The 24,303-nt window shown below is 45.1% G+C and overlaps 3 protein-coding genes across 5 annotated transcripts; 1 reads left to right on the forward strand and 2 right to left on the reverse strand.

Moving 5' to 3' along the window:
• Positions 1–218: 218 nt before the first annotated feature.
• polr3h (polymerase (RNA) III (DNA directed) polypeptide H) lies at positions 219–3,096 on the reverse strand. The gene is made up of 6 exons (XM_040191948.2): positions 2,702–3,096; positions 2,391–2,487; positions 2,099–2,185; positions 1,596–1,659; positions 1,259–1,493; positions 219–921 (listed from the first exon to the last, which is right to left on the reverse strand). The coding sequence occupies exons 1-6, from the start codon at positions 2,810–2,812 to the stop codon at positions 871–873; spliced, it is 645 nt and encodes a 214-aa protein (XP_040047882.1). The 5' UTR covers positions 2,813–3,096; the 3' UTR covers positions 219–870.
• A 529-nt stretch (positions 3,097–3,625) lies between these two features.
• On the reverse strand, positions 3,626–14,724 carry LOC120828389 (aconitate hydratase, mitochondrial). Its single transcript, XM_040191946.2, has 18 exons — positions 14,635–14,724; positions 13,074–13,210; positions 12,470–12,728; positions 12,081–12,173; positions 11,816–11,974; positions 11,578–11,728; positions 11,287–11,391; positions 11,106–11,197; positions 10,384–10,489; positions 9,850–10,007; positions 9,627–9,700; positions 9,331–9,442; positions 9,002–9,184; positions 8,628–8,723; positions 8,004–8,195; positions 7,590–7,722; positions 6,678–6,799; positions 3,626–6,569 (listed from the first exon to the last, which is right to left on the reverse strand). The coding sequence occupies exons 1-18, from the start codon at positions 14,668–14,670 to the stop codon at positions 6,438–6,440; spliced, it is 2,340 nt and encodes a 779-aa protein (XP_040047880.1). The 5' UTR covers positions 14,671–14,724; the 3' UTR covers positions 3,626–6,437.
• Positions 14,725–16,084: 1,360 nt separating this feature from the next.
• Positions 16,085–23,649, forward strand: tob2 (transducer of ERBB2, 2). Of its 3 annotated transcripts, XM_040190065.2 has the most exons (4): positions 16,127–16,387; positions 16,515–16,700; positions 18,883–18,956; positions 19,070–23,649. In XM_040190065.2, exon 4 carries the CDS (start codon positions 19,093–19,095, stop codon positions 20,302–20,304), a length of 1,212 nt encoding a protein of 403 aa, XP_040045999.1. In that variant the 5' UTR covers positions 16,127–16,387; positions 16,515–16,700; positions 18,883–18,956; positions 19,070–19,092; the 3' UTR covers positions 20,305–23,649. The 3 variants fall into 3 exon arrangements, with proteins under 3 accessions (XP_040045997.1, XP_040045999.1, XP_077940779.1); XM_040190063.2 differs by lacking the exon at positions 16,515–16,700 and having other exon boundaries at positions 16,085–16,387; XM_078084653.1 differs by lacking the exons at positions 16,127–16,387; positions 16,515–16,700 and adding an exon at positions 17,788–17,911.
• Positions 23,650–24,303: the final 654 nt, after the last annotated feature.

Here is a 24,303-nt window from a genome sequence, read left to right on the forward strand (position 1 = left end):
AAATAAATAGGTAAATAAATGCTGGCGTGTGAAGTGAGACACAAATGTGAAGGGAAGCGAAGCTCGATGTGCAGGAGATGTTGATGTTCACATGCAAACAATGTGTTTTTGTTGATAACAACTCTGTACAGTCTGACCTAGTTTCACAACCAAAATATTCTGGCCATGCAAACACGCTCGCTGATGATACGCCTTTTTACAGAGGAACAAAACAGAAACAGAATAGAACAGGGCTGTTTAATAAACGGACAACGCAGGAATATAAAAACAATGAGGTGACATTTGAAATGCGTTTATATTTTGAGGTTGAAAACGTTTTTTTGTTTTTTTTGTTTTTTTGTTTTTAAATTGTGGTAGTTACCCTTGTTTGAATCTTGATACCAATTCAATACACATTTGCCCCGTGGGTCTGATTTCTACGTAAAAGAAAAAAAAAAAAAATCTGAAAAAAGTATTTAAAGGCACAAAACTTTATTCATTCCTGACTCTGCTGTTCAGTGTTCAAAAGCACACTTGTGACCTGTGTACATTTGACGCTAAAGTATTATTGAAAAAATGAAATAATAAATGTCTACCTTTAAATTGGGGTGGGGCACTTTATGTGAGATACAATAAATTAACAAAAATCAAATGATTGTGGTTTTAAAAACATGGTGAATTTCACATGTTGGCACGGAGCTGGTGCGCTCAGAGCGTTATTACCACACAACCGGTCTCACTGTGGCCGACCACGCCCGTCTCACACACACCGACAGCATCTTGGTCCAGGGAGCGGCCCGTTGTGCCTTCGCTTCCGTGTCCGTCCTAGCGGCTTCTGGGTCGGCGATCAGTTTGTAACCCCCCCAAAATGTCCTCCTTCCCCCGCTGTCGCTAACTGTTCCACCATGACAGCAGCCCGAGCCCCGGGTCACAGATAGTCCCCTGGAAGGACAAAGGCAAAGATGAACCAGGAGCTTCAAAGCCACACGGGGGTTTTCAGTCCTTTTGGTGCAATAGCAGCATTCAGTGTTTTTATAAACCTGCCCAGCCAGAGTATATAAGCCAAGGTACACAGGAGACTGCAGCCAAAACGGATATTTGACACTGGTAAAAACTAATTTGCCCAGAAACGTGGAGTTTTCTCCACATTAGTAAGAAAACCCAGCTTCAAAATTTGAGTGTGATTCCGTCACAATGCCAACAGATTTTCCTGATATACTACAGGTCAGAGGTGTTTGCATGCACACGTCTCGTGGTGACGTAGATGGCGTGTTCTTACAATCAGAGTGTACGGCGGATCCTTCTTCTCCGCGCTGGCCTCTGCCGGCGGAGCCGGCGGCTGTCCCGGTTGCGCCGGCGTCTCCGTCACAGCGGCAGCCGGGCCCGTCGGCGAGGTGTCCACGAAGACCTCATCAGTCACCCGAAAACGGATCTCCTCGCCCTGGTCCATGTAGAGGTCATGGGCGCCCTCGTCCGTCTCGTATTCCCACAGCCACACCTGCTCCGCTTCGTCGCTGAGGCGGGAGCTAAGGACGGCTCGGTTGCTACACAAACGCCGGTCACAATCAATGCGGGGTAATAATCTCATCTACGTAGGCTGCGATGCATCAGGATACAATTTTGCGGGCTGCTGAAGAGACTCCGGCGGGATGAGGATGTCATCGAAGAAGCCCATCGTCACTGGGAAACAGAGGTGTTAGTCTTACCGCGGTACGTCTGTGTCTTCTCACGCAGGTGTGAGCAGACATGTGAGCCTTCAGGGCGACGGCTCATAGCCTTAATATATCCACCAGTTCTCATTAGCATCGCAACATTCAAGTTATGCTTGATGAAAATTCACATGGAATTCACATCAGATGTTAAATGTGCACTTTTCAAGGATTTATTAAAACTCATGTTGCGTTGTCTGCAGCACTACTACATGAATAAAGTGTGTCCAAAATAAAATGAATCAATGAAAATGTGCATTTTTAAAGCTATTTTCAGGAGGATTTGCTGCTTCTCTTAGTTTTCAAGTATTGTAAATTCAATATCTTTGGCCGAAATTCAAACAAAACCACATTTTACATCACTGAGCCTTTAGAATGAATCATATAATACAATAATGTAATGCAGTTACCATGGACTCCCTCTTGACTGCAGTACTTGATCTTGCCGAGCAGGATCTCATCGAGAAAAGGGTGAAAGACGACGTACCTGAAATGAACTGAAAGACAAATCAAAGGATGATGGGAAGCGCTCAGAGGAGGAGAGATCAACCCTCCCTTTCATAACAAGGACGTCTTTGGAGACAAGAGACACAACACGTCGTAGACAAAATAGAACCACAAAACTAATTGGAAGAACCTGCAGAAATATGTCAAGAATCTTTCGCTGCAGCAGAAGAAGAAGCGAGAGCTCTTCTTCGTCACCTTTAGTGTGCGAGGCTCCGTCCCCGGGGAATATGTAGGAATCCTCCAGTTTAGTGACGTCGTACAAGCAGATGCACAGGCCGACGTTGTAGACCACCTGAAGATGGAGGGAGACCAGAGAGATGCAGAGAGAACCAGTTAACAACAAATACAAGCAACATGCTCACGCACATGCGCAGTGCAATACGTGCCTTTATGAGAATAATCCACAGACATTAACGGCCCAAAACAAGGCCTGTGGTTTATAAAAGGATCTGGTTAGAACCAAAGTGAGTAGTTATATTTTAATATTTCGTGAGCATCTCGCGCACCTTGTTGGCCAGCTTCTTGTTGAGCTCCTCGGCTATGGCCTCGTTGAGTTGCCTCGGGAAGTTCCACGGCGGGATCCTGACAGTGTCGATCATCTCCACCAACACGAACATGCTGCAGACCGTGAGATGGTCCTCTCACACTCTCTCACACACACACACACACTGACTGAGAGCCGCTGCGGTTCTGTGGCGCCGAGGCGTCTCCTACTGGCGCGAAGGCATTTCCGGGTTCATGCAGAGATGCGATCGAACACAAATATCGATGATTGTTCACAATCTACCTAAAGACACTAATGAAAGTAAAGTGATCCACTGAAAACTCAAACGCGTCCATGATGCGTCCACGTGATGGCTTACGACATGTTTTACGACATGTCGCAAAACTTAAAGCTACAGTGCACAATTGTGTAGCTCTAGTAGTCTGTTTATACACCGCATATATTCTTAATTAATGTGCTATTTGTGTTACACTAACGTGCTATTTGGCTTATGCGCCTTTTAGAGATCTTGAAAATGAAATACCTATTCAATTCGTTGTTAACAGAATGACATTAACACCTCCATCAAATAATTACATGAATCAAGTATATTTACTGGGTAAACAAAAAATACAGAAAATCAATAACTAATAGTTTATATCTACCCTAAATCTCTACACACATTTACAAACTAAACAATATATGCACAGAAATATGTAATGGTACGAAAGTTCATCTTGAGGTTCCATAGTTGTTTTTCGATCACAATAATATAAATATAATCAATATGAGGATTGCAACTAGTCTGAGTTGCTGCAGCGGACGAGGGCAGCAACCAGAACCTCAGCTCCTAGAATCCTGTGTATAGATTGTAACACATGTGTTACAATCTATCACACTTGATCCTTTATATTTATTACATTGTCCAAATAAAGCCAGAAATACATTCACTTCACAACTTTGTCTTTATTAATTTACTGGTTATTTTCATATTGTCAAGATATTTTCAGTCTTTAAAACAATATAACTGCAGGCATTTTGAAATATACTTTAAAGTTAATTGCTGAAACAGGATTGTGTGGGGAATCATTACCATCATTAAACAGCTGTTCATATTCCATATTTATTTGCTGTATCTGAACAGATGAAGCATGTTGCAAAATTTTCTTAAAACACATCAGAGGAAGCTTGACCAAACAAAGCACACCGGAGTACAAATAACATTTGATAAGTCACTCTACAGCAGCGCTTTTTAAAAACAACAATCACAGGAACTACAATCACAGGATGAGCAAACTGCTTCACAGGCAGCTGTTAAATAAAATGTGCTGACGAAGGATGATTAACAAATCCGTATTTAAGATGTTTTCCCAACTAGCATTGACCCTGGTTAACTCTCTAGTTCAACACCCTGAACGTAATGAGATTATGATGCACACAGTGATTTATTTGAAAGATCACATAATAATGGTTGATTTCTCAAACAACACTTATGGATAAGCATTAGTATTTCGATTAGGCATCTTTGGCAGTGGTGAGTGTTTAACAATGTGATGTTTTTAAAGAGCGCATGAAGACGTGATGCTGTTGACTATGAACAGAGGAACCCGTCATGGACTCAATATCCAAAACGTCTTTAAAAAAAAAAAAAATTGGGCTGCTGCAGTTTCTGATCACTGGTCACTGAAAATGATTTGAACAAAACTACTAAGAACTATGCACAACGCCGCCAAAAGTCTCCTTCCCAGAACTTAAAAGTCCTCTTCCCCCCCCGTCGAAACACAGCAGCAACACTACAATCCAGTATCTGTGCTTTAAGTTGAGCCCCAAATCAGAACCGCTTTGGGAGACCGTGAGATCCACGACGAACGCAGGACCGTCACACTTCATGACACGGCGCTACGAGTCGTCAGAGTTAACAGCTCTCATTCAGACACGGCAGCAGGTTACTTGCTCTCTCTCTTTTTATTTTGATATATATATATAATTCATGTATCATGTATGTACACACCCCTATACAGTGCTGCTATTTATATCACATCATTTACACACAGGTCCAAATTCCTTTTTTAGCACACAGGGAGTGAACTACTAGGTTACTGTAAATATCAATCTAAGCGAGTTCTTCCTAGACTGAACAATGAGAAGTTACAGCTTTAAAGACAGATGTTGATGAGAGCTAAACAGCGTATGACCCAAAAACATCCATAAGCCCACAAAAATATATGACCAGCCTGTTTCAGTGGTGCGTACTGGGTCTCCATCATGGCAAGACAAAACTATCAAAACAAGAAAGTTTACTGGTTCTTAGTCTTGAATCATTTCTACAGTCGCACATGTGCATCAATAATGAATATTAGAAGTTCTATGTCAGTCCTAGAGTCTCTCTCACAGACACACACGAGATGGGCGCTGAAGAGTGAAATGTTTGCAGAGAATGAAAGGAAGCGTGGCAAAGCACACCTACAACTACTTTCCTAACTCTACAAAGTGCTAGTGTACAGGCATCTGGACACTAGATTGTGCGTTAGTTAGTGTAAGAAGACAGCAGGCCCTCCTCATGCTCTGCAAGAGCCAACCTCAACCTGAAGAGAAACATTCAACGCCTGGACAAACGCATCATGTCTCCCATTGCAGCTACGCGAGAAAACCACAATACCATCGGGGAAGCTTTGTTACACAGGATCTCATTGGGACAATTAGACAAAAGACCTACTATCAAAGAGAAGCGCTTTCTCTGGACATCGCAGATGACTTTTCCTGAAACCGTTATGCTGCCATTTCCTATCGACACAAAAGATTTCCTGTGTCTGAGTGCTACACCAGAATGTACATTAAAAATGACACTTTGTTTTGTAGCAACACAAATCGGATTACAGCCCACGTCCATAATGAATCACTGATGGAAAGACGAGAGAATAGCAAGGCTAGCGCTAACAACAATGCAGTATGTGTGGTGGTTGTTGTCACACAATGGGCTGTTATATCATACAAAAAGACAAGAGAAGGAGCAAGCAACCGATGGGAGAGCAGCGGGGAGCGAGTGCAGATTCACATGCGGGCTGGGAAAGCACAAAATAAGAAGTGCAACAGCAGCAGCATGGAAACACAAGTTGTCAGACTGAGTGATGCACACTGGGCTCCAATGACCGAGCAGGGACTGATGGGATTACAGTAAATGATTGTTTCTGGTGAACGGTTTACACTGTGGCTCCAAACTACAATTGGCCTTCTAGCAGCTTAGTACAGGTGGAAAATGACGGACGACCAGCAGAGTTAATCGCCGCTTGGTGACAATAGGAGAGAGAACGTAGCAAGGAGGTTCTGGGGGAAACGAAGGAAAAGAACATTTCTGCGCGTTGAACAACAGAGAGCTTATGGAGCTGTTTGGATGGAAATCATTGAGACAAACTTTATTACTTCATCAATTCAGGGGCTGATTCGGGTTTCTTTACTGCTGGGTGAAGGAACGCTGCAGGTGAAAACAATGCTGCCTATTATGCTTCGGTCTGATTGGTTGAATGTGTTTCTGTTATTCTGCCTGTCATTGGGGAGGGCTTTCACAGTAATTCTGACCGTGCATGTACATGCCTGTGTGTATGTTTGTGTGTTGTCTTCAATTGAGCTGCCCCCTAAACCAACAGGTCTGGTTACACTCTACCGTCCACGCCTCTCTAGGCCCACATTTCTCCCCTTCTTAACCCACGCCGAGGCCCCTCAATGGCCCCTACAGGCCCCACCTCCGTCCTTTCCAGCAGTTACTGGAGTTGCTTCATCCTGTTGAGAGCGGAGCCGGCCTTGAACCAATCGATCTGCGTCTCATTGAAGGTGTGGTTAAGAGGGAAGGACTCCTGGCTGCCATCACTGTGCTTGATTACTGCCGTCAGGGGCTGCAGGTGAGACACAGGCGGCAAACAAGATCACTGGTGTGAACGCAGCAGGAGAGAAGCTCTGCTGTCCTTTGGATGCAGGTTTCATTACTGCAGAATATGTCTCACCTTGCCAGGAGAAAGTGACTTCAGCCCACTGATTGAAATCTTGTCATCTGGGCGAATTTTGTCGTAGTCTTTGGGGTCGGCAAAAGTCAGAGGCAGCAGGCCCTGCTTCTTCAGATTTGTCTCTGAGGAGGAAACACAGGAGAAATGAGAAGACAACACACAGGCTGAGACTGAAGTCCCCAGAGGGGCCAGACAGGGTCTCCTTGACTGTCAGAAATATATCTGTTACACAGTAATAGACGGTCATTAAAGCATGTGACTCCTGTCGCTATTGTTTAGCTCATGTTGTCATTATGAATTAGCTGTTACATCTACACATAATTCATGTGGTTGGAAATCCTACACTTGGAGAACAAATTATTTTGAAAGCTTTAAACTTCAAAAGCAGATGTGTGTGTTTCTGGTTCTGAGGCCCTTTTCACACAAATGAAAACAGCTTGGATCAGACAGGCTTCATTCTCCCCACCTCCATGTAGACCAGTAATAAACTGGCCCTAATGGACTCTAAATATAACTCCCGTAGACACTTATTATGGCAGACTGCAAACATGCTAAACCAAATAATTATCAGCTTGCTCTGGAACCCAAACATACAGGTTGAGATACTACTTGCTGCCTTTGTTTGCCACCATCAAGCAGTCAAGTTGCAGCTCACATCCATGTCAGTCCAAAATCACTTGGTTGTCTCGTGCTTTTTAGACATTCATGTAAAATGTCAAAACGAGCACATGAATTCTTGAGCAATGGCCCAAAAGTGTTCTGTTCGACCACCAGATTCTTGTCAATGAATCCCAAAGTCCAAGTGGATGTTTGTGCGAGATCTACCGACATTCCGTCCACAGGTATTGAATACAATTGCACATGGCTGCAGTGACGTTTGCATATATTCTGCCTCTGGGCTCTGAAACTCACCGTGGATTCTGGCAAAGCTCTTGACGATGATGGCGCGTCCTCCTAGGTGGCGTGGCTCCAAGGCAGCATGCTCCCTACTGGACCCCTCGCCATAGTTCTCATCTCCAACCACCACCCAGTTCACTCCATTGGCCTGGATTACACAGGTAAACAAAGGTACAGTTTGACAACTTCTGTCAAGACAAGGACAGAGAAGACATTAAAGGCCCAAATATGCATCACAAACAAGAATACAGCCTGGAGCTTTTGCTTTGTTTAACAGCACTAGCATACAGCTGTAAAGCTACACAATCAACACTGGCCAGTCTACTAGGTTTAACTACAAAAACGCAGTCTAGTACAACAGTCCAGCCTCCATAAAGGCTCAAGGTTACCATGTTTAGATCATCAACAGACACGTCCCATCAAACCCACCTTGTAGTGGCGGGCCACATCGGGCACACCTCCGAATTCCCCTGTCAGCAGGTTCTTGACCTTATTGACAGCGTCGTTGTCAATGTTGACTGCGCCGATCAGCATGTTGTTGGAGATGTTGTCGAGGTGGCCGCGGAATTTCAGCCAGGGTCCGGCAGCACTGATGTGGTCGGTGGTGCACTTCCCCTTCACCTACAGCGGAGAGAGCACGAAGTGAACGGTGATAAACAACAACATCCATAGGATTTAGTCGAGTTTCACAATGCGTTTAGAAAGAATGAGCTTAAGCCTTATTTTGAATGCAATATAAATTATCTTTTAGAAAAGCCATACTGACCCTTATGAAATACATATTTTAATTGCTACTTCAAAAGAAAAACAAATTCTTAAACATTGGCAAATCCCAATAGAAAGCAAAACTTATAAACTTCTCGACCACATCTGGTTCTTGGTATATACTGTAAATGTGCATCTGCAATCTCGTGTTTTCTGGCTATTTTGAGCATGTTTGGAAACTGTGGTATTGTCTGAGAATGTTCACAATAAGGAAATAAGGTCTCTGAACAACTTAAACTATTAATCTGCACCAGTGAAACACAACTTTCCTTCCATTTCACAGCTCACCTTGATGAGGATCCTCATGTCTTCCAAGTCTTTTCCTTGCCACTTGTCGAAGGGCTCCAGAAGCTGCAGGCGGTTGCTGGATGGGCTCACGTTCACCTAAACAAGATAAAATCAGAATTAGATTACAGTGAAAATATTCTCTTTTTTCAAATGTGGGAAAGACAACTTGAATTTTATTGATACACCAAAGGAATGTTAGTGTCTTTTTCTGTCTAGACAACTGTCCCGTTACACCTTTTCAATCAAAACCAGCCTTGATGACAACAACTCTTATTGGGTTTTTGACAGATGATAATTAGCTCAGTAAAAGTCAGTTTTCGTAGCGCTATGCTCCACACTGCATCTTCAAAAATAATTAAATCAAACATAAGTACCATTACTGAGCTGCTCTCGGCGGGGGGGTACTGGTAGGTGTCCTGGCCCGGGTCAAAGTCCTTTGAGGGGAGCTCATCACCAGTGGGGGCTTCCAGCTTGAACTTCTCTCCATTGGGGGCGGTCAGGAAGTCGGTCTCTGGGTTGAAGTCGAGGGTCCCGGCGATCGCCATGGCCGTGACAATCTACATTAAATTATAGAAACGGCTTTTAGGGTGCTCAAATGTCAAAGCCATCAAGAATTTCATTGTCAAGTGTCACACACACACGCACACGCACACGCACACGCTTTTTTTTTTTTGCTCGGTGTTCAACCTCAAGCACTTCTCACCTCAGGAGACGTGACAAAAGCATGAGTAGCTGGGTTGGCGTCATTCCTAGCTGTGAAGTTCCTGTTGTACGAAGTGACAATAGTGTTCTTCTCTCCTTTTTTCACATCCTTCCTGGAGACAGTCAAAACACAGAGGACATGAGTCTGATGCTTTGAGTCTAACATACATCAATCTTCTGTTGGATCTTTTGGAACCTCTGCAAAATCCCGTGGCAATCCGGAAAGTCGTTGTTGATATTTTGGCAGAACAGAATAATCTTTTGCTAGAATTAAACTATTCCAAACAAGCTTCATACCTGTCCCATTGTCCAATGCAGGGTCCACACGCATTGGCGAGGACGATTCCACCAACATCACTCAGGATCTTGGCCTGAAAGAGGGACATTTCACAAAATCCTTTCCTGCATCTTCAAACTCACATGGTTGTAAAAATGTGTAACTACTAAAAAATACTGGAAACGATCAGCCAAAATGCTGCGTGTCACTCGCTCAATTAATGTTGGTAAGAGTCGGACTCACATATCCATCTCTCTCGATAGTTGCGCGGATCTGCTCAGAACCGGGGGTCACCGTGAACTGGGCCTTACACTTCATGCCTCGATCCAGAGCCTGCTTGGCCAGGGAGGCCGCCCGGCCCATGTCCTCGTAGCTCGAGTTGGTGCAGCTACCGATCAGACCTGCAGGAGAAGAGTTCCATGTTTGTAAGAGGAGGACGGTGAACAAGAAAACTAAAGGGAATGTGGATTCAGTTAGTGGCAGATTTATTTATCTACATTTGTATATTATATGCAAACTGTTGAACAGGATTCCACACAAAAGAGAAGCAAGTCTGTAACTACAAATGTTAACCATCCAATACATATTATCGTCATTCAGTCAATGATTATATGAAATTATTATATTGCACACACATGACCGTAATGTAATGTGATCTGATCATATCTGGTTAACAACCCAATTTGTTGGAACAAAAAAGAAAGATCACATTTCTCTAGACAAAGCGTACAAAAATGGACGGCTGTAAGACGATACAAATACTGCACAAATACCGACCAACTTTAACCTCCAGGGGCCAGCCGTTCTTCTTCGCTGTAGCTCCAATCTCAGACACGGGATGAGCCAGGTCAGGCGTGAATGGTCCGTTGATGTGGGGCTTCAACTGTGAGAGAAAGAGGGAAACTGTGCTTAATGAAGCAACGTCATCATTTAAGTAAATGTGGGACATGCGCTATAAAATTATATTAAAAGTAGAACCCCCTGCAGTATAAATTAGCAGCCCAATGCACCATCAAAACGTCATGAAACCAAAAACAAGACAACACACAAGATTACAGCATTAAAAACAATGGTGGGTCAGTAATGACTTTGTTTACCACTCATTGTCAGTACATGGGTCGTTCATTAAGCTGTTCAGTGCTTCTATAAACAGGTTTATCTAATTATCTGTTTTTTGGTAGCAGGACTCAAATCCATTTTGTACATCCAGATTCTTGGCAAGGTTGTATTGTATTGATGGATATAATTGACCCACAATGTATTGCACAAAGGAAGTGGAGAAGTTATTCACTAGAAAGCAATACAATTATATGTGAGAGGTTGTGAAACACTACTCTGCAATGGTCCTAAGCTAATCAAGATTTTGCAAAGTACCAAGTACAGCGAGTTCTTTGTATAAGACTATTTCATGAATATTAGCACCACAGTACATAAGTAGTATGTGGGTTGGACATGCAGACAATAATGTCTTGCATTACACCAGCGTGGTTTTGACTCACCTCGCTCAGGTTAATCTCTACGACCTGGTCATATTCACAGCCATTATCCGGGACCAAGTCCTCTTTGAACTGATCAGCCACGGCGGAAATCTCTGAGAGGGGATGAAGAAGGGGACACAGTTGGAGGTAAGAAACACTGAATAAAGACTAAACAGACAAATGCAGACATTAGCAGACTGACCTCCTCGGCCAGTTTTCTCCATGTACGTCTTCATGCGGTGGTTGTAAGGGAAAATGGATGTGGTGGCTCCAATCTCAGCACCCATGTTACAGATTGTGGCCATCCCTGAGAAATAGAGTGTCACATTACCCCTAGACTTAAAATGCAGTGCACCATGTTTCAATACATAAATGATCTATTCAGGCAGGATATGGAGGTTAGTCAAGGTCGTCTGCGGTCTTTGACTATCAGACGTGAACACAGAAGGACTTCAACCAGCGTACCAGGTCTCATGTGGTATCTCATCCTTACCAGTGCAGGAGATGGAGTCAACTCCAGGCCCGTGATACTCCACAATGGCACCAGTACCGCCCTTCACAGTCAGGATGCCAGCCACCTTCAGGATGACGTCTTTCGGCGAGGTCCAGCCTGACAAGGCTCCGGTCAGCTTCACTCCAATCACCTGAAAAAAATAATTTGGGGAGATATGCAGTTGATGAGCGCAGGGTTGAAACTGCTCATGAAATGAAAACGTATGTACTAAACTCACATTAGGACACTTGAGCTCCCAAGGGATTCCAGCCATGACATCCACGGCATCAGCTCCACCCACTCCAATGCAGATGGACCCCAGGCCACCGCCATTGGGAGTGTGAGAGTCCGTACCAATCAGCATCACACCAGGATAGGCATAATTCTCCAGGATGATCTATGCAAGGAAAGGTCACACTCAGTCACACTCTAATGACTCATCACATGACGCAAAACACATTTTCTAGTATTTATATCATCCATATAAAATCTGTGTGCTGTACCTGATGAATGATTCCCGATCCGGGTTTCCAGAAGCCTACTCCGTATTTGGCAGCAGCAGTGGCAAGAAAGTTGTACACTTCCTCATTCACTTCCTGTGTTGACGGTAAAATAGAAAGAGGTATATTCATATATGATCCTTGAGTATCCTTAATGGAACCAGAGGATTATAGACTTGGCTCCAACACTTGATGCTTTATCAAGTAATTCAAAAGAGAATCTTTTTAAAGTTATCACAAAAACAATAATACTAGTCCGTGGCTTGTTTTGGTGAAAAGTAGGATTATTTCATCGTTTTGTGGACATGCACTCAGACAGTAAAATCGCAACCCTCTGCTTGCACAGTGGATTCTAATATAATGTATACAGTACTCCATCAATCTGTCCTCACCTTTGCCCTTTGCAGGTCCTCTGGCCCTCCGATCTGAGCCTCAATCAGATGATCGCAGTGGATGGTGGAGGGGACGGCCACCCTGGGCAGACCACTGCTGATGAATTGAAGCATTGCCATTTGAGCAGTGGCATCCTGCATGGCCACGCGGTCTGGACGCAGGCGCAGATAGGTGCGGCCTCTTTCGATGTCCTGGCCAGCTGGATCATCCAGGTGGCCGTACACGATCTTCTCCGACAGAGTGAGAGGCCTGCCGAGCCTGGTGCCGTGGATTAATGGAAACATGCGGTAAACATTGTGTTGTGCTGGAAATTAATTGCACGTACACTATATATTTGGATGAAATAATAATTCATTTAACAGCAACACAAAAGGCTTTTCCTATTCCTGGATTAGAGCATAAGGTAAGAACACAGTGAGAGAAGAATGTGAATACATCTAAAGTTAGCTCTGTGGGCCCTGCTGCCTCTCACAAGGCAACACGGTGGTTACCACTAAGATTAACTGGGAAGTTGTGACATCACTGGCCATTCCTCGTGAGCCAAACTGTAAATCAACAAGGACTGCATGTTCATGTGTATTTGTGAAAAGGGCAGCTGCTGACCTCCTGCGCACAATGTTGATGTTCTCATGCATCTTTCCATAGTTCACGCTGGAGGCGGGCTCAAAGCGGCTCATGGCCACCTTGGCGCTGAAGGCTGAGGAGACATGAAAGCGCCTGGCCCCGGTTCCAAGGGCCAGCTAGACCAGAGGAAACAGAAGACAGTCCTCAACAGGAACGCCGTGAACAATGTTTTACTGTGCAGCTTGGGACAAACAAACTAGGCAATCCAATTATGCAAGACTTGGACCATTAGTTCAAACTTAAGAGCATTCCCCGTAGCTCACCCCCCCCCCCCGGAACTCACCCCTTCACATCTGAAGGTTAGGATTTTTGTTCATGCAAGTAATGAGAACAGGTTGTTCAAATAGTGCCCACTTCTTTCTGCTGCAGCCTTATCAAATTGTATTGAGCCTTTCAAGATCTTTCTTTCAATACCTTTAATAAGCTGTCACTCAGTGGAAAAGTCCTGTGCTCAGACAGAACTGGGTGAAAGTGTAAACGGCTCATATTTCGGAGCGTAGCCTCGCCTGCAAGGCTGTTACTGACAACACATTGTTCACTATGAGCACTAGAGGTCACAGGCACAGTTCATCAGGAGGTTAACGATTAAATACCCAGAAGTATATGTAAAGAAAACCAGATAGAATGGAAAATTCCCCCAGACGCCCTCGTCATAGCGCAAGAGAATCTTCATCCATTAATGTAATCTGTTCGTGTTTCGATATTTCCTTTTAGGGTGTCCTTTTAATTTGCAACATAAAGGCCGGTCTTCTCTTAGATTAAACCTAAATGAGGAGAATCCTCACCTAGTCACACTAACTGTGCTGTAGATAACATTCAGTCTTATAAAGTGACTCTCTAGTGCGATGTAAATAAACACACTGACGCCCTGCTGGGCAGCAGCTTCAGTGTTTCACACCCTTTGACTGGTGTGACTGGTTCATAAAGAAGCGGTTTGAATGCGTAGTTTTTATATAAATCACAAATCAATATAATAATATATCCACCACGACTCAAATTATGAACTAAATATGTGATAACAAGGTAAGACTGCGGGCTGTGACGATGGCCTTGTATACGTCGTCAACGGATTGTCTTCAAATGGGGGAGAAAAGGAGAGAGAACCCAGAGAGACGTTGGGTTAAAGAAGGCAACTTAAAAGGAAAATCACACCGAGACACAGACGCGCTACTCCGGCAACCATGTTCGTCTTCTTCCGCCTGTAACCTTGCGATCACCTTGCAAACACCAGGGCACCGAGAGCCGTCCGAGCCACCGTTCGCTGGACGTCCACCGAACCCGTCACCGCTATTAACGGGCACACGCGATGATATCGGTCGCCGTGAGGGTGGAAATACTTTATAACAGTCAGAATGCGCCGCTGTCCCGCGTCGACCGAGGACACCGTGACCCGGCTCGCGCACTCCTCTACATTCAACCGTCCTCCGTCAAATTTAAGCAACGCCGACTTTACTGCACGACACGACGTGTCTGTTGTCACACATGTACTCGACGGTGACGTATAAACATACTCCGAACGCGTAAAATAACGTTTTCTTACCCGAAGCCTAGTGACAGTTAAGCAGTAAGACGCCATTTTGTTCACTGACAAAGATGAATGTGTCGCCCTCCTGTGACGTAACTGGCCTAAGGAGCCGTTAACTTATTATCGGCTCAATTAATATAGATGCACAACATTATTAAATATAGTAAACGTCCATATTTTATCATTCAAATGTAATATTGTTTATACCATTATTATTATACAAACAAATGGCTATAATATTTATATTATAATTCTATTATAATGTGTGATTTATGGCCTACGTATATTATTAATAATACTTTATTATTCTTATTATCCTGATAACATAATATATTCCATATGAATCTACGGTTGTTCCCCCGATGTACAGACTAAGAAGAACAAAACGTAACAAGACAAAACTATTTGAATTCTGTTATACATCAACTGAACTTCATTTCAGAGACTTTTATTTTGTCATTTTACCTGCTACATTTATGTGACTTTGACTTGAGCAAAGTTCTCAATACCTCTCAAAATCTTAGAATATTCATAATGAAATGTGTATATATAAATATCACGATATCATTACATGTACTGTACTGTTACAATATGTACATTTATGTACATATTGTATTTTTATTTTTAAATTGGTCGGCTTTCCAGAAAAGGCAAGCATAAGAATTTCAATACACAGGGGGGGGGGGTGTATTTGACGATAACATCTTTGAATTGAATTTGAATTGAATTGAATGTAATCAATATTATAACTATAGTTTCATAGTTTAACGCAGTATTGGACAATACACGCATGAAGGCATAACATAACCGTGGTTGGATGACACCAAAGTAAGCAAATGTAAAAATGAATCAAGGTATTTTTATGGGCCCTTTGAAATGGTTCACTTTGTACATGTGTATTTTCCTTTTCCTCGAATCCATCACACAATAATTCCAAATACCCCAAAGCACTTGACATGATTTAACTCTCTCATTACCACGTTTAATAATACGAACACCATTTCCCTCAAGCCTCTGCAAAAAGTCAAGTCCGTTTAGCTGCTGAGTGGACGATGCGGTCCAATAATCTGCAGTTCCTGCTCCATCTCAGCCAATAGAGACTCTGTTGCCATCACCGCCTGTATTTTTAGCAAACTGTCCAGCGCCGCAGAAAACTACAAATATCCCTCCGCAAATTAAACTAGAGCTCGTGAGGAAAACATAGAGGGAAAAACTGCCTCAATTTCTGATTTTTTGTACCTCTCTTCTTTGAGGAAGACAATAAATAAACATTTAGAATGCGATGAGTGAGTGACCTTTGTGTGTTTTTGTTGTCGTTTTCAAACCCCACGCGCAGGTAAATAACAATGCATGCAATGTGAATACCGATGACATCCATTCGTTTGCTGAAAGGGGAATATAATGCATCATTTTCATCCTGTGAGACAATAACGCAGCTGCTACTACACATTTGAAGAAAGTAGTCCCTCCGTCACCGACGTGTGGGCGAGTCACCGCGTATAAATACGCCGGGTTGTCAAACAGTAAAGTTTCTCTGGACCTTCCACGCAAACTGTCAGCTGAAGACAACCTGGGAAACCCGGAGGCCATCTGAGAGTCGGGGCAGGAGTTATGACGTTCAACAACAACAACAACAACAACAACAAGGAGAAGCAACATCCGGTGGTCAGCGACTGAATCAACCGCTCGACACAGTCGCCTCGGAATATACGCACCGGAATTACGAGAGAAACGCAGGAGCTCAAGAGAAGCTCGCGCACCGGTAACGGTGAGTAATTCAGCATCAACCGGTGCATGAAATGGATTCATGTGATTTAAATGCACGGCCACGTCAAATACACGCGCGCGCGTTCATTGTCAACATTGGTGCGCGTTGCTGTTTTCTTGCGTGACAGAAATCCTTCGCCTGGAACGAATGACCGCACCGGTTCAGCCTTTCGCTTGACGACCCCGCTTTTGTTTATCGTCCGTTCCCCCGCTGCGTGTGTTTGCTGAAGTGACCAATCCCGAGTCCGTCTCGCTGTCACGGCTGTTTCCCATCGTGCACGTTCACGCCGAGGAGCTACTCTCCCCGTCGCTCGGTAAGCACACGCTGTCCTGCAGGATCTTCCCCGCTTCATAATGATCCATTCATTTACAGCGAGCGTCCGCTGAACCTGCGTCCTTTCTACAGGCGTATGGCGGTGATCCCCAGGTGCACCGTGTTCCCTTATCACCACACAGGGAAGCCTGGATATGATGCACCTCCGAGCTCACCCCCCTCCTCCTGCATATTTACCTCCACCCGCTACATACGTTCAACATGCTCCCCATTGAAAGGGCTCCATACATATCAACCTGGGAAATGAGAAATCCCGATAGTGTCGTACGCCGTTGTGTTGATGTTATGCGTGCGTGCGCGTGCACGTGTGTGTCTCCGTGTCAGCCAGGCCTCTATATGTTGTGCTTGACCCTCGTTTCTAATCCCATCGGCCTTCTGCTTTTCGTCAATCCGCTGTGTTGGTCGCTTGTAAAGCTCGCTGAGGATGTGCTGCTCCTCTACGATGACGTGCGGTGGACACTTCGCAGCACGCGGTGCCACGCAGCTCTGGTGATGAGTCGGTGTAAACAAAAATGGCACTATGTTTTCTGCTGTTGCTCGGGCGCTGCAACATCAGCCCTGTGAAAATGAATCTAGCGCCTTTTAGTAGCTGTATCCCAAATCTGCAGGTGAGGAATATGAGATGTGGGCATAGCAGCGGGGATTTATGATTCCGGGAACATGCCATTTTTGTTATTATTTTTCATTAAAATGGAAGTCTGTGGTTCACAATTTAGAGCAACAAATCTGTGCTTATTAACTGAGCTGGTTCTTTGATGTCATTGGATGACATTGGACATCTAGTGCATCCTGCAGTTTCCTTTTTATGAGGGAAATACAGCTGTAGGTAACTTGTGTGCACACGAGGCATTTAGTGACGGTTGCTGTTTCAGGTCATGGAGCACGTGTGCTGGAAGATCCTTTTTCTAGTCACTTCTCCTCTTTAACTCCGGCAGTGGAAAGCGAATTTGCACCATTTGATGATGCAAAATGGGGCCCTATTTATAGTGCGTTAAGACCAACCCCCTGCCTTTGCCTCAATGTCACCTTTTTCATATAATGTGGGGGAAATGTACATCTGGTCTTGTACCGTCACGCCCACAGCGGCATCCGGCCTGTGCTGCTTTATCTGTAATAACATTAGAATTGTCTTTATTCAGAGCCGTCTTCCTAATCTTTGCTGCCAAAGCCCCATCTGGCGGGGAAGTGAATGTGAGTGAATTGTTTGTGTGTATATGCCTATGGGGGGGGAGGTTATTGCACGCACTGCATGGTGGGAAATGGTGTTCTGGTAAGTTAAACTACTGCCCTGCCATTTTACCTTGTGGTTTTATTTTTGTACTTTTGGCGTGTGAGTTCTCGCTGTGCGTGGGGCTGAGTGGCCCCTGTGTGACTGTGAGCTGGCATTAAGCAGGAGGCGCTCGATGGGATTCACATTATGAAGGATTTCTGAAGCCCACAACACGGCATCTGTTGCATGCGTCGGGAGAGCCTTCCGTCGATGACACGAAGATATATAAAACATGCATGTTTGCTGTGTTTTATTGAATACAAATAGTGGCGCGTAGGCTCGTTTGTTTGCTGCTTTTTAAAATACTTCCATGTAGACTCAGTGAAACAGATCATCATACATTTTAATAAAGTGTTTTTTATAAAAGATACTTTTGTTCCATAAGGTGCTATTGTGAGCTCAATCTAGTTATGGCTGCTTCAAAAAGGCACTTCAAAACAGTCCTTTATTTTTATTTGAATGTTTGCCATCGGTGGTCAAATATCTTGTTTCATAGCATGTTGATCCGCTCACATGCAGATTTCTTCGTTTCATCGGCGCATAATTATCTAAATCAATAAAGCGTCCCACTTAACTGATACATATTTACCAAAGCTTCTTTTTATTGCAACCAAAAGTACCTTTTATTAATACAAAAAACTGCATTGGTTAACTAAGCAAATAGATTTAATATGAAAGCTCTGGTATATTAAAGTGCTGTGAACCATGTGACTATTTGCTTGAATGTATAACAAGAGGAGCTACAAATACTTACTGAGGTTTGTTTGTTCTGCTTTCCATGTCCGTAAAATGTAAACCTGATTGTTCACGGCGGATAGCAGCTCCTCTGTTTCTCATCCATCACCATTTAAATGACTGCTTTCCTCTGGTTTTTTTTTTTTTTCCTGCACAGTTGGGACCCGACAACGTTGTTGCATACTTGTGACCACGAAAGACGGCCTGCAACGTGCTGCCCCCGCCTTCAAGGTGCCTTTACCATGGTGACACTAAGAGAATCATACACTTTTCAATAAGCCAGAGGGGGAAAAAAACAGTTCAGTTTGGTTGCCTCTGCTTCATTTTGATCACTTTGCTCCCAGGACGGTGCTAACGCGGTGCAGCCATGCATCTGGAGGTGAAGGTCGCCCTCAACTTCATCGTGTCCTACCTGTACAATAAGCTGCCTCGACGTCGAGCCGACCTGTTCGGCGAGGAGCTGGAGAAGATACTGATGTCTCGTTTCCAGGGTCACTGGTACCCAGAGGCGCCTCTCAGGGGCTCCGCCTTCCGCTGCATCCACCTGGGAGCCCCGAGGGACCCCGTGGTGGAGTTGGCCGCCAAGAGAAGTGGCCTGGACACGGAGGAGGTGCGCGCAAATGTTCCTGCAGAGCTCAGCGTGTGGATTGACCCTTACGAGGTGTCCTACCAGATCGGGGAGAAGGGGGCCGTGAAGGTCCTCTACCTGGAGGACCCGCCGGGCCTCGGCTGTGGCAGCGAGCGGGCCGAGGGGCTGATCAGAGAGGGCAAAGGAGAACCGGAGGCGGAGGAGGCCAAGAGTCTGGGCTTCAACCCCGAAGCTCAGGTGTTCGTGCCAATTGGGAGCCAGGTGTCTCCCGCCCTCATGCCGTCGCTCTCCAGCTCTCCCACGCCGCTGCCGGCCCAGCCGGGCCCCGGGCTCTTCGCCTACCCCAGCCCCAGCACGCCGCCCGACCCCGCCGCCCACTCCTCAAACACCTCCACCCCGTCGCCTCCCAGCGGCGGGCTGCCCTACCTCTCGGCTCAGCAGCCGGCGCCCGCGCTCCCCGCCGCCCGTCCTCAGCCCATCACGTTCACCACCGCCAGCTTCGCCGCCACCAAGTTCGGCTCGACCAAGATGAAGAAGTGCAGCGGCGGCGGGTCGGCGGGGGGCTCCGGCGCCGTCGCGCCGCCCGCCCAGAGGATGCTCGACCACTCTCCCACCAACGTCTCGGCGCCGGAGCTGCTCAAGCACAAGCCCCTGTCCCTGTCCCTGCACTCCCTCGGTGGTCCCATCGCCAGCCAGCTCTCCCCCAACGCCAAAGAGTTTGTCTACCCAGGATCCCCGGGCCACCTTTACTTCGACGCCGACACCGGGCCGTTGCAGCCGCTTGCTGGCCCGTTCCAACCCCCCCACGCTCTCAACACCCACCTGTCCTTCGACCCGTTCTCCAGCCCTTCCCCTGCCCAGAGCGCGGGCGCCATCGGCAGCAACGGAGGAATCCCCTACATAGAGAAGCCGCCATTTGTCGAGGGTTTAGGAAGCTACAACCTGCAATACCCGAGCCAGCCCTTCCAGCCCGTTGTGCTAGCCAACTAAGCCTTCATTTGTAACCATACAAATTGTTGTAGGAGGTGGATTTGATCAGCGACGCTCCAGATCTTTTCTTTTTTTTTTTCTAAGAAATTATTACTAATAAAAGTTTAACTACAAAGATTTACAAAACCATGTCCACTGAATAATTCATGTGCTTTTGTTCCTCCATGCCCCCCCCCCACTCTGCCCTGTAGGCCCTTTCTGTTACTCGTCATAGTCTGTGTAGGCTTGCTATGGGAGGGGTCCTTTCCACCTTGAGTCGCCAATATCCTTTTTTTTTTTAAATTGAATGTTAATGTGAGGGACCTTTTTCTTTTTTCCTCTCTTGACTTGTTGTTTAATGGACCCGGATATAGTGTAGCTCCATTTTGCAATGCACTGTCATGCTGTGAAAAAGGACCTCGCCAAGTCCTGCAGGGGCGAACGCTGTGGAAAAGCTCAGCACTGTGCTCTGCAATCTGCTCTGCCCTACTTGCAACAAATACAGTGTGGGGGGGCTTTGCTGTGAGAGTGCGTAGTCCTGCTCTGTTGTGGTTCAGCGTGATGGAGAGACCCATCGTTTGTACGTGGGCCCGTTCCCCTTTAAAGTCACTCGTGCTCACGCGATATCTGTCGTCGCCGGGGCGCATAGATCTCCGTATATATATATTTGAGGCAATTTATTGTCCGCTGGCATGAGTTGAGATGAAGCGAGAGCAGCGGCGGGAGTAGAAAGACGGCGCTGGGGTGTTGAGGCAGTGTGATGTAATGAGATGTGTTGCAGCCCTCAGAGGAAACCACAGCCGGGAAGGTCGGGGACACCTTGGTCAATGTGAATAACTATAAATCTGTATTTTAAGACCACGTTGGGATGGTTTCACGTGTTCAAATGGGGAGACCGAGAATGCGAGCAAGAATGCACAATTCCACTCAGCTGTGTGTGAAGATGAAGAGGCGAAAGGGATGCAGCAGTAGGATTGTGATTAAATTGCTAAGCGTGACTTTGACTATGAAGGAGAAGTTTTCTTCTGCAGGAACGGCGAGACTGAGATGAGAGAGAGAAGGGAAGACCGATGAAAACGGATGAGAGGGAGAGCGCAGCAGCAGTATCGGCTCCGAGAGCGACACTTTGAAACCCAGAACACGTTTCTGGTGAGCTTAAATGGTATTGAAGCCAGAGGCGCACACTATTCTCTGCCCATCCCCTTGTAAGTCTTCAGTGATCTGTGGCTGTCAACAATGGGAGGAAAAAACAAAACAAAATCATAAAGTCTCCCCCAGTTATGTGAACAAAGATGCAGAAGCGAATGCTCTTCACTGGCTTTTCTTTGATATCTTGTCAGATCTCTGCAAGTCTGCTGTTGTGCAACAATGGTTTATTTACCAGCAGAGTCCACGTGATTGTCGGTCAGTCACTGCAGGGAAGTGTAACTCTCAGATGTCCATTCGAGCTGTCCAGCACTTTATTACTGGACCTGTGTGTCGCCCACAGGCACGAGCGCCGGCACCGTTCCTTTGCCCCCTGTTTGGAAATAGCACATTTTAGTAAGCCACCATGAAATACTTTAGAGATTCAAACGGGCGCTTAATTTGTATTCAAGGGCATCACACTGGTGACGAGGGGCAGTTAGTCTTGTCCCTTTTTTATTTCAGTGTTTCCCAGGCAACGTTTCTGTATAAAAGCCCCCGTGGACCCTTGACTTGTGCTCATGATGGTTTTGCAATGTGACAGCTTGTCATACGCATGCGAGTTTGTGGTTCTTTTCTTTTTTTTTCCAAGGGGAATAGGTGGAGAGGTACACATTGTGAGGGGGGAAAAGATTTATAGTTTTATGTTTTGTAATTTATTTCTGTATTTGTTTTTTGCAAAATGATCACTTACATTTGTATGAGTGAGACGCGACAAGTCCAGGAATATGTACAAAGTTCTTATGTTCAGATTCTTTGTTTAGTTTCTTACATGCTGAGGTTATTTTTCAGAAAATAACATGAATATATGCAAACTGAGACAAAATAAAGATGTACAGAATAAAGTATTGAATGTGTATTGTACCTTGTGCAGCATTTGTCTAATAAGACGGGTAAATGTATTTGTTCTTCGAGGTGGATTTGAAGCTTAAGCTGTGAATGTTTACAGTGGGTTTGTGTAGGAAAAGATGGCTGATATCACTTATTTCTCTGCTCCCAGGGCAGCCGGACAACACTACTCCCATAGGCAGTACATTTAAACCAAAAATCTTTCAGTGCAATGTTCATTTCCCCTTTTTATGGGAATTCAATGCATCTTTGGGTCATTCCCTTATTTTTCCTCTAAAAGAATAGTGAATCACTGGGGGGGGGGGGTAAAAAAATATATATAACAAACTGAACAACCCCCTTTTTTTTTTTTTTTGTCTCTGCTACCGGAGTACCTGGACCCACAGATATTTTGACCTCCAGCTTATGTGTCCCGCCTCAGTGGGTCGTCCGCCAGTCCTTTGGTCCTGATACTATAGCCATATATCCCAGACTGTCTTCACTTACACAGATGCTCAACCTTATCCAGTGCAATCTAATGCCATAATTTAAAATTACCCTGAAGAATTCAAGCGGTTTCTACCTCTTTGCACCTGGGAATAAAAAAAATAAAGAACTCTCCACTTTAGGAAGACCGTGTTACAGCAGGTTCAGAAGGATGAAGGAAATGAATGTCCTGTGAATGTGATCCGTTCGTCAGCTCTGGTTCACATGGCTTGTGGAAAATAAATAACCAGACTGCGTGTGTTTGTCTTAAAAACCTTTTTTAGCCTGGTACGTGTTCAAAATGTCAACGTGACCACTTTTTGTTTTCCTTATTTGTGCAATTATTCCAAACAAGAATTCCCTCTGTACATATCTGGCTGGCGAGGTGTCCCAGGATGTGAGGGATTACTGTAAAGGCTGTTGTGCCCCTTGTATCCGTGCAGAGCAATTGACTAAACGCAGGCCATGCTGCAACCAGGGTTGACCATCAATGAGGGAAAAAAAACAAGAATTTTGTATTCTGATGTCCTTTTGCTTATATCGACGTGTGCGTTTTATTTTGCACATTGGGATATTTCATTGTCATAAAGTTTATTTTCTATGTGAAGTTCAACATTTAACATTAAAATAGTTAAATCCAGATGTATAAATAGTGCTTTCTTTCTGCCTGTATTTTATTATTTTTCCTATTTTGTATGAACTGTACACCCTGTAGATGTGTTCTGAATCTTTCACTACTGAAATGCAATGACCTGTTTTCTGTGCTCCCCCCTCCCTCCCCCCCAAGAATGGGGAGTTACTACTGCAGTTTCTTATTGTATCAGATTCTTTTCTAAGTTTGTAATAAAAAAAACAGATTGGCAAAAAGAACCACGGAAAAGAAGCTGCTTGTTGATTCTGGGTGTAGCCGCGTGACCAGATGGAGAAATCCTCTTTTCGCTCCGTTACAGATGCTCCCTCTCACCTCTGTGTGCGTCCTAGTTAGATGGATGTTGAACATATTGCACATCAAACGCAAAGGAAAGACGACCCCTGCGTTCCTGTGAGAAGCCTTTTATCGCAGTAAACAAACTCAAGTTGTGTTTGATCAATAATTCAAAGGGAATATGAAATTCAACACTGAGGAACCAGATTACTCACATCAGCTGACCCACCCAGTTATTACTTCAAATGTCATCATCCTGTGTGTACTGGGCTGTGGTCTCTATATAGTGACATGCAGTGGTGTGACATGAACATGTCTGGGCTCCTCCTTGGCGCGCCTCCTCTTCACCGCCCACTCTCTGCATCCCAACCCCCCCTCCTCCTCCTCCTCCTCCTCCCCCCCCCTCGACTCACATGTTTTCAACTGCATCCCCATTCTCCTTATTTCTCTGTCATCTTATTTGCTTCCCCTTCCATCCTCCCGCCCTCTCCCCCATCCACCCATCCTTCCAATCACCTGATTCCCCTCCTCCTCTTCCCAGTTTGCAGGGCCCCTCCCTTGCATCCTCCTTCACACACACACACACCCCTAGTCTT

The sequence above is a fragment of the Gasterosteus aculeatus genome, chromosome 11, assembly GCF_964276395.1.
Source record: "Gasterosteus aculeatus chromosome 11, fGasAcu3.hap1.1, whole genome shotgun sequence".
Lineage (NCBI taxonomy): Eukaryota > Metazoa > Chordata > Actinopteri > Perciformes > Gasterosteidae > Gasterosteus > Gasterosteus aculeatus.

Bases quoted from the DNA above. Each gene is read 5' to 3' on its own strand.
- polr3h (XM_040191948.2), bottom strand. From the start codon at position 2,812: ATGTTCGTGTTGGTGGAGATGATCGACACTGTCAGGATCCCGCCGTGG. The intron at 1,660-2,098 runs GTAACTGCATTA...TCTGTTTCCCAG, and splicing joins CAGTCAAGAGGGAGTCCATG to TGACGATGGGCTTCTTCGAT. The intron at 1,494-1,595 runs GTATCCTGATGC...CTCCCGCCTCAG, and splicing joins CTTCAGCAGCCCGCAAAATT to CGACGAAGCGGAGCAGGTGT.
- LOC120828389 (XM_040191946.2), bottom strand. From the start codon at position 14,670: ATGGCGTCTTACTGCTTAACTGTCACTAGGCTTCGG. The intron at 10,490-11,105 runs GTGAGTCAAAAC...TTTCTCTCACAG, and splicing joins TAGAGATTAACCTGAGCGAG to TTGAAGCCCCACATCAACGG. The intron at 8,724-9,001 runs GTACTTATGTTT...TATCTTGTTTAG, and splicing joins CCGAGAGCAGCTCAGTAATG to GTGAACGTGAGCCCATCCAG.
- tob2 (XM_040190063.2), top strand. From the start codon at position 19,093: ATGCATCTGGAGGTGAAGGTCGCCCTCAACTTCATCGTGTCCTACCTG.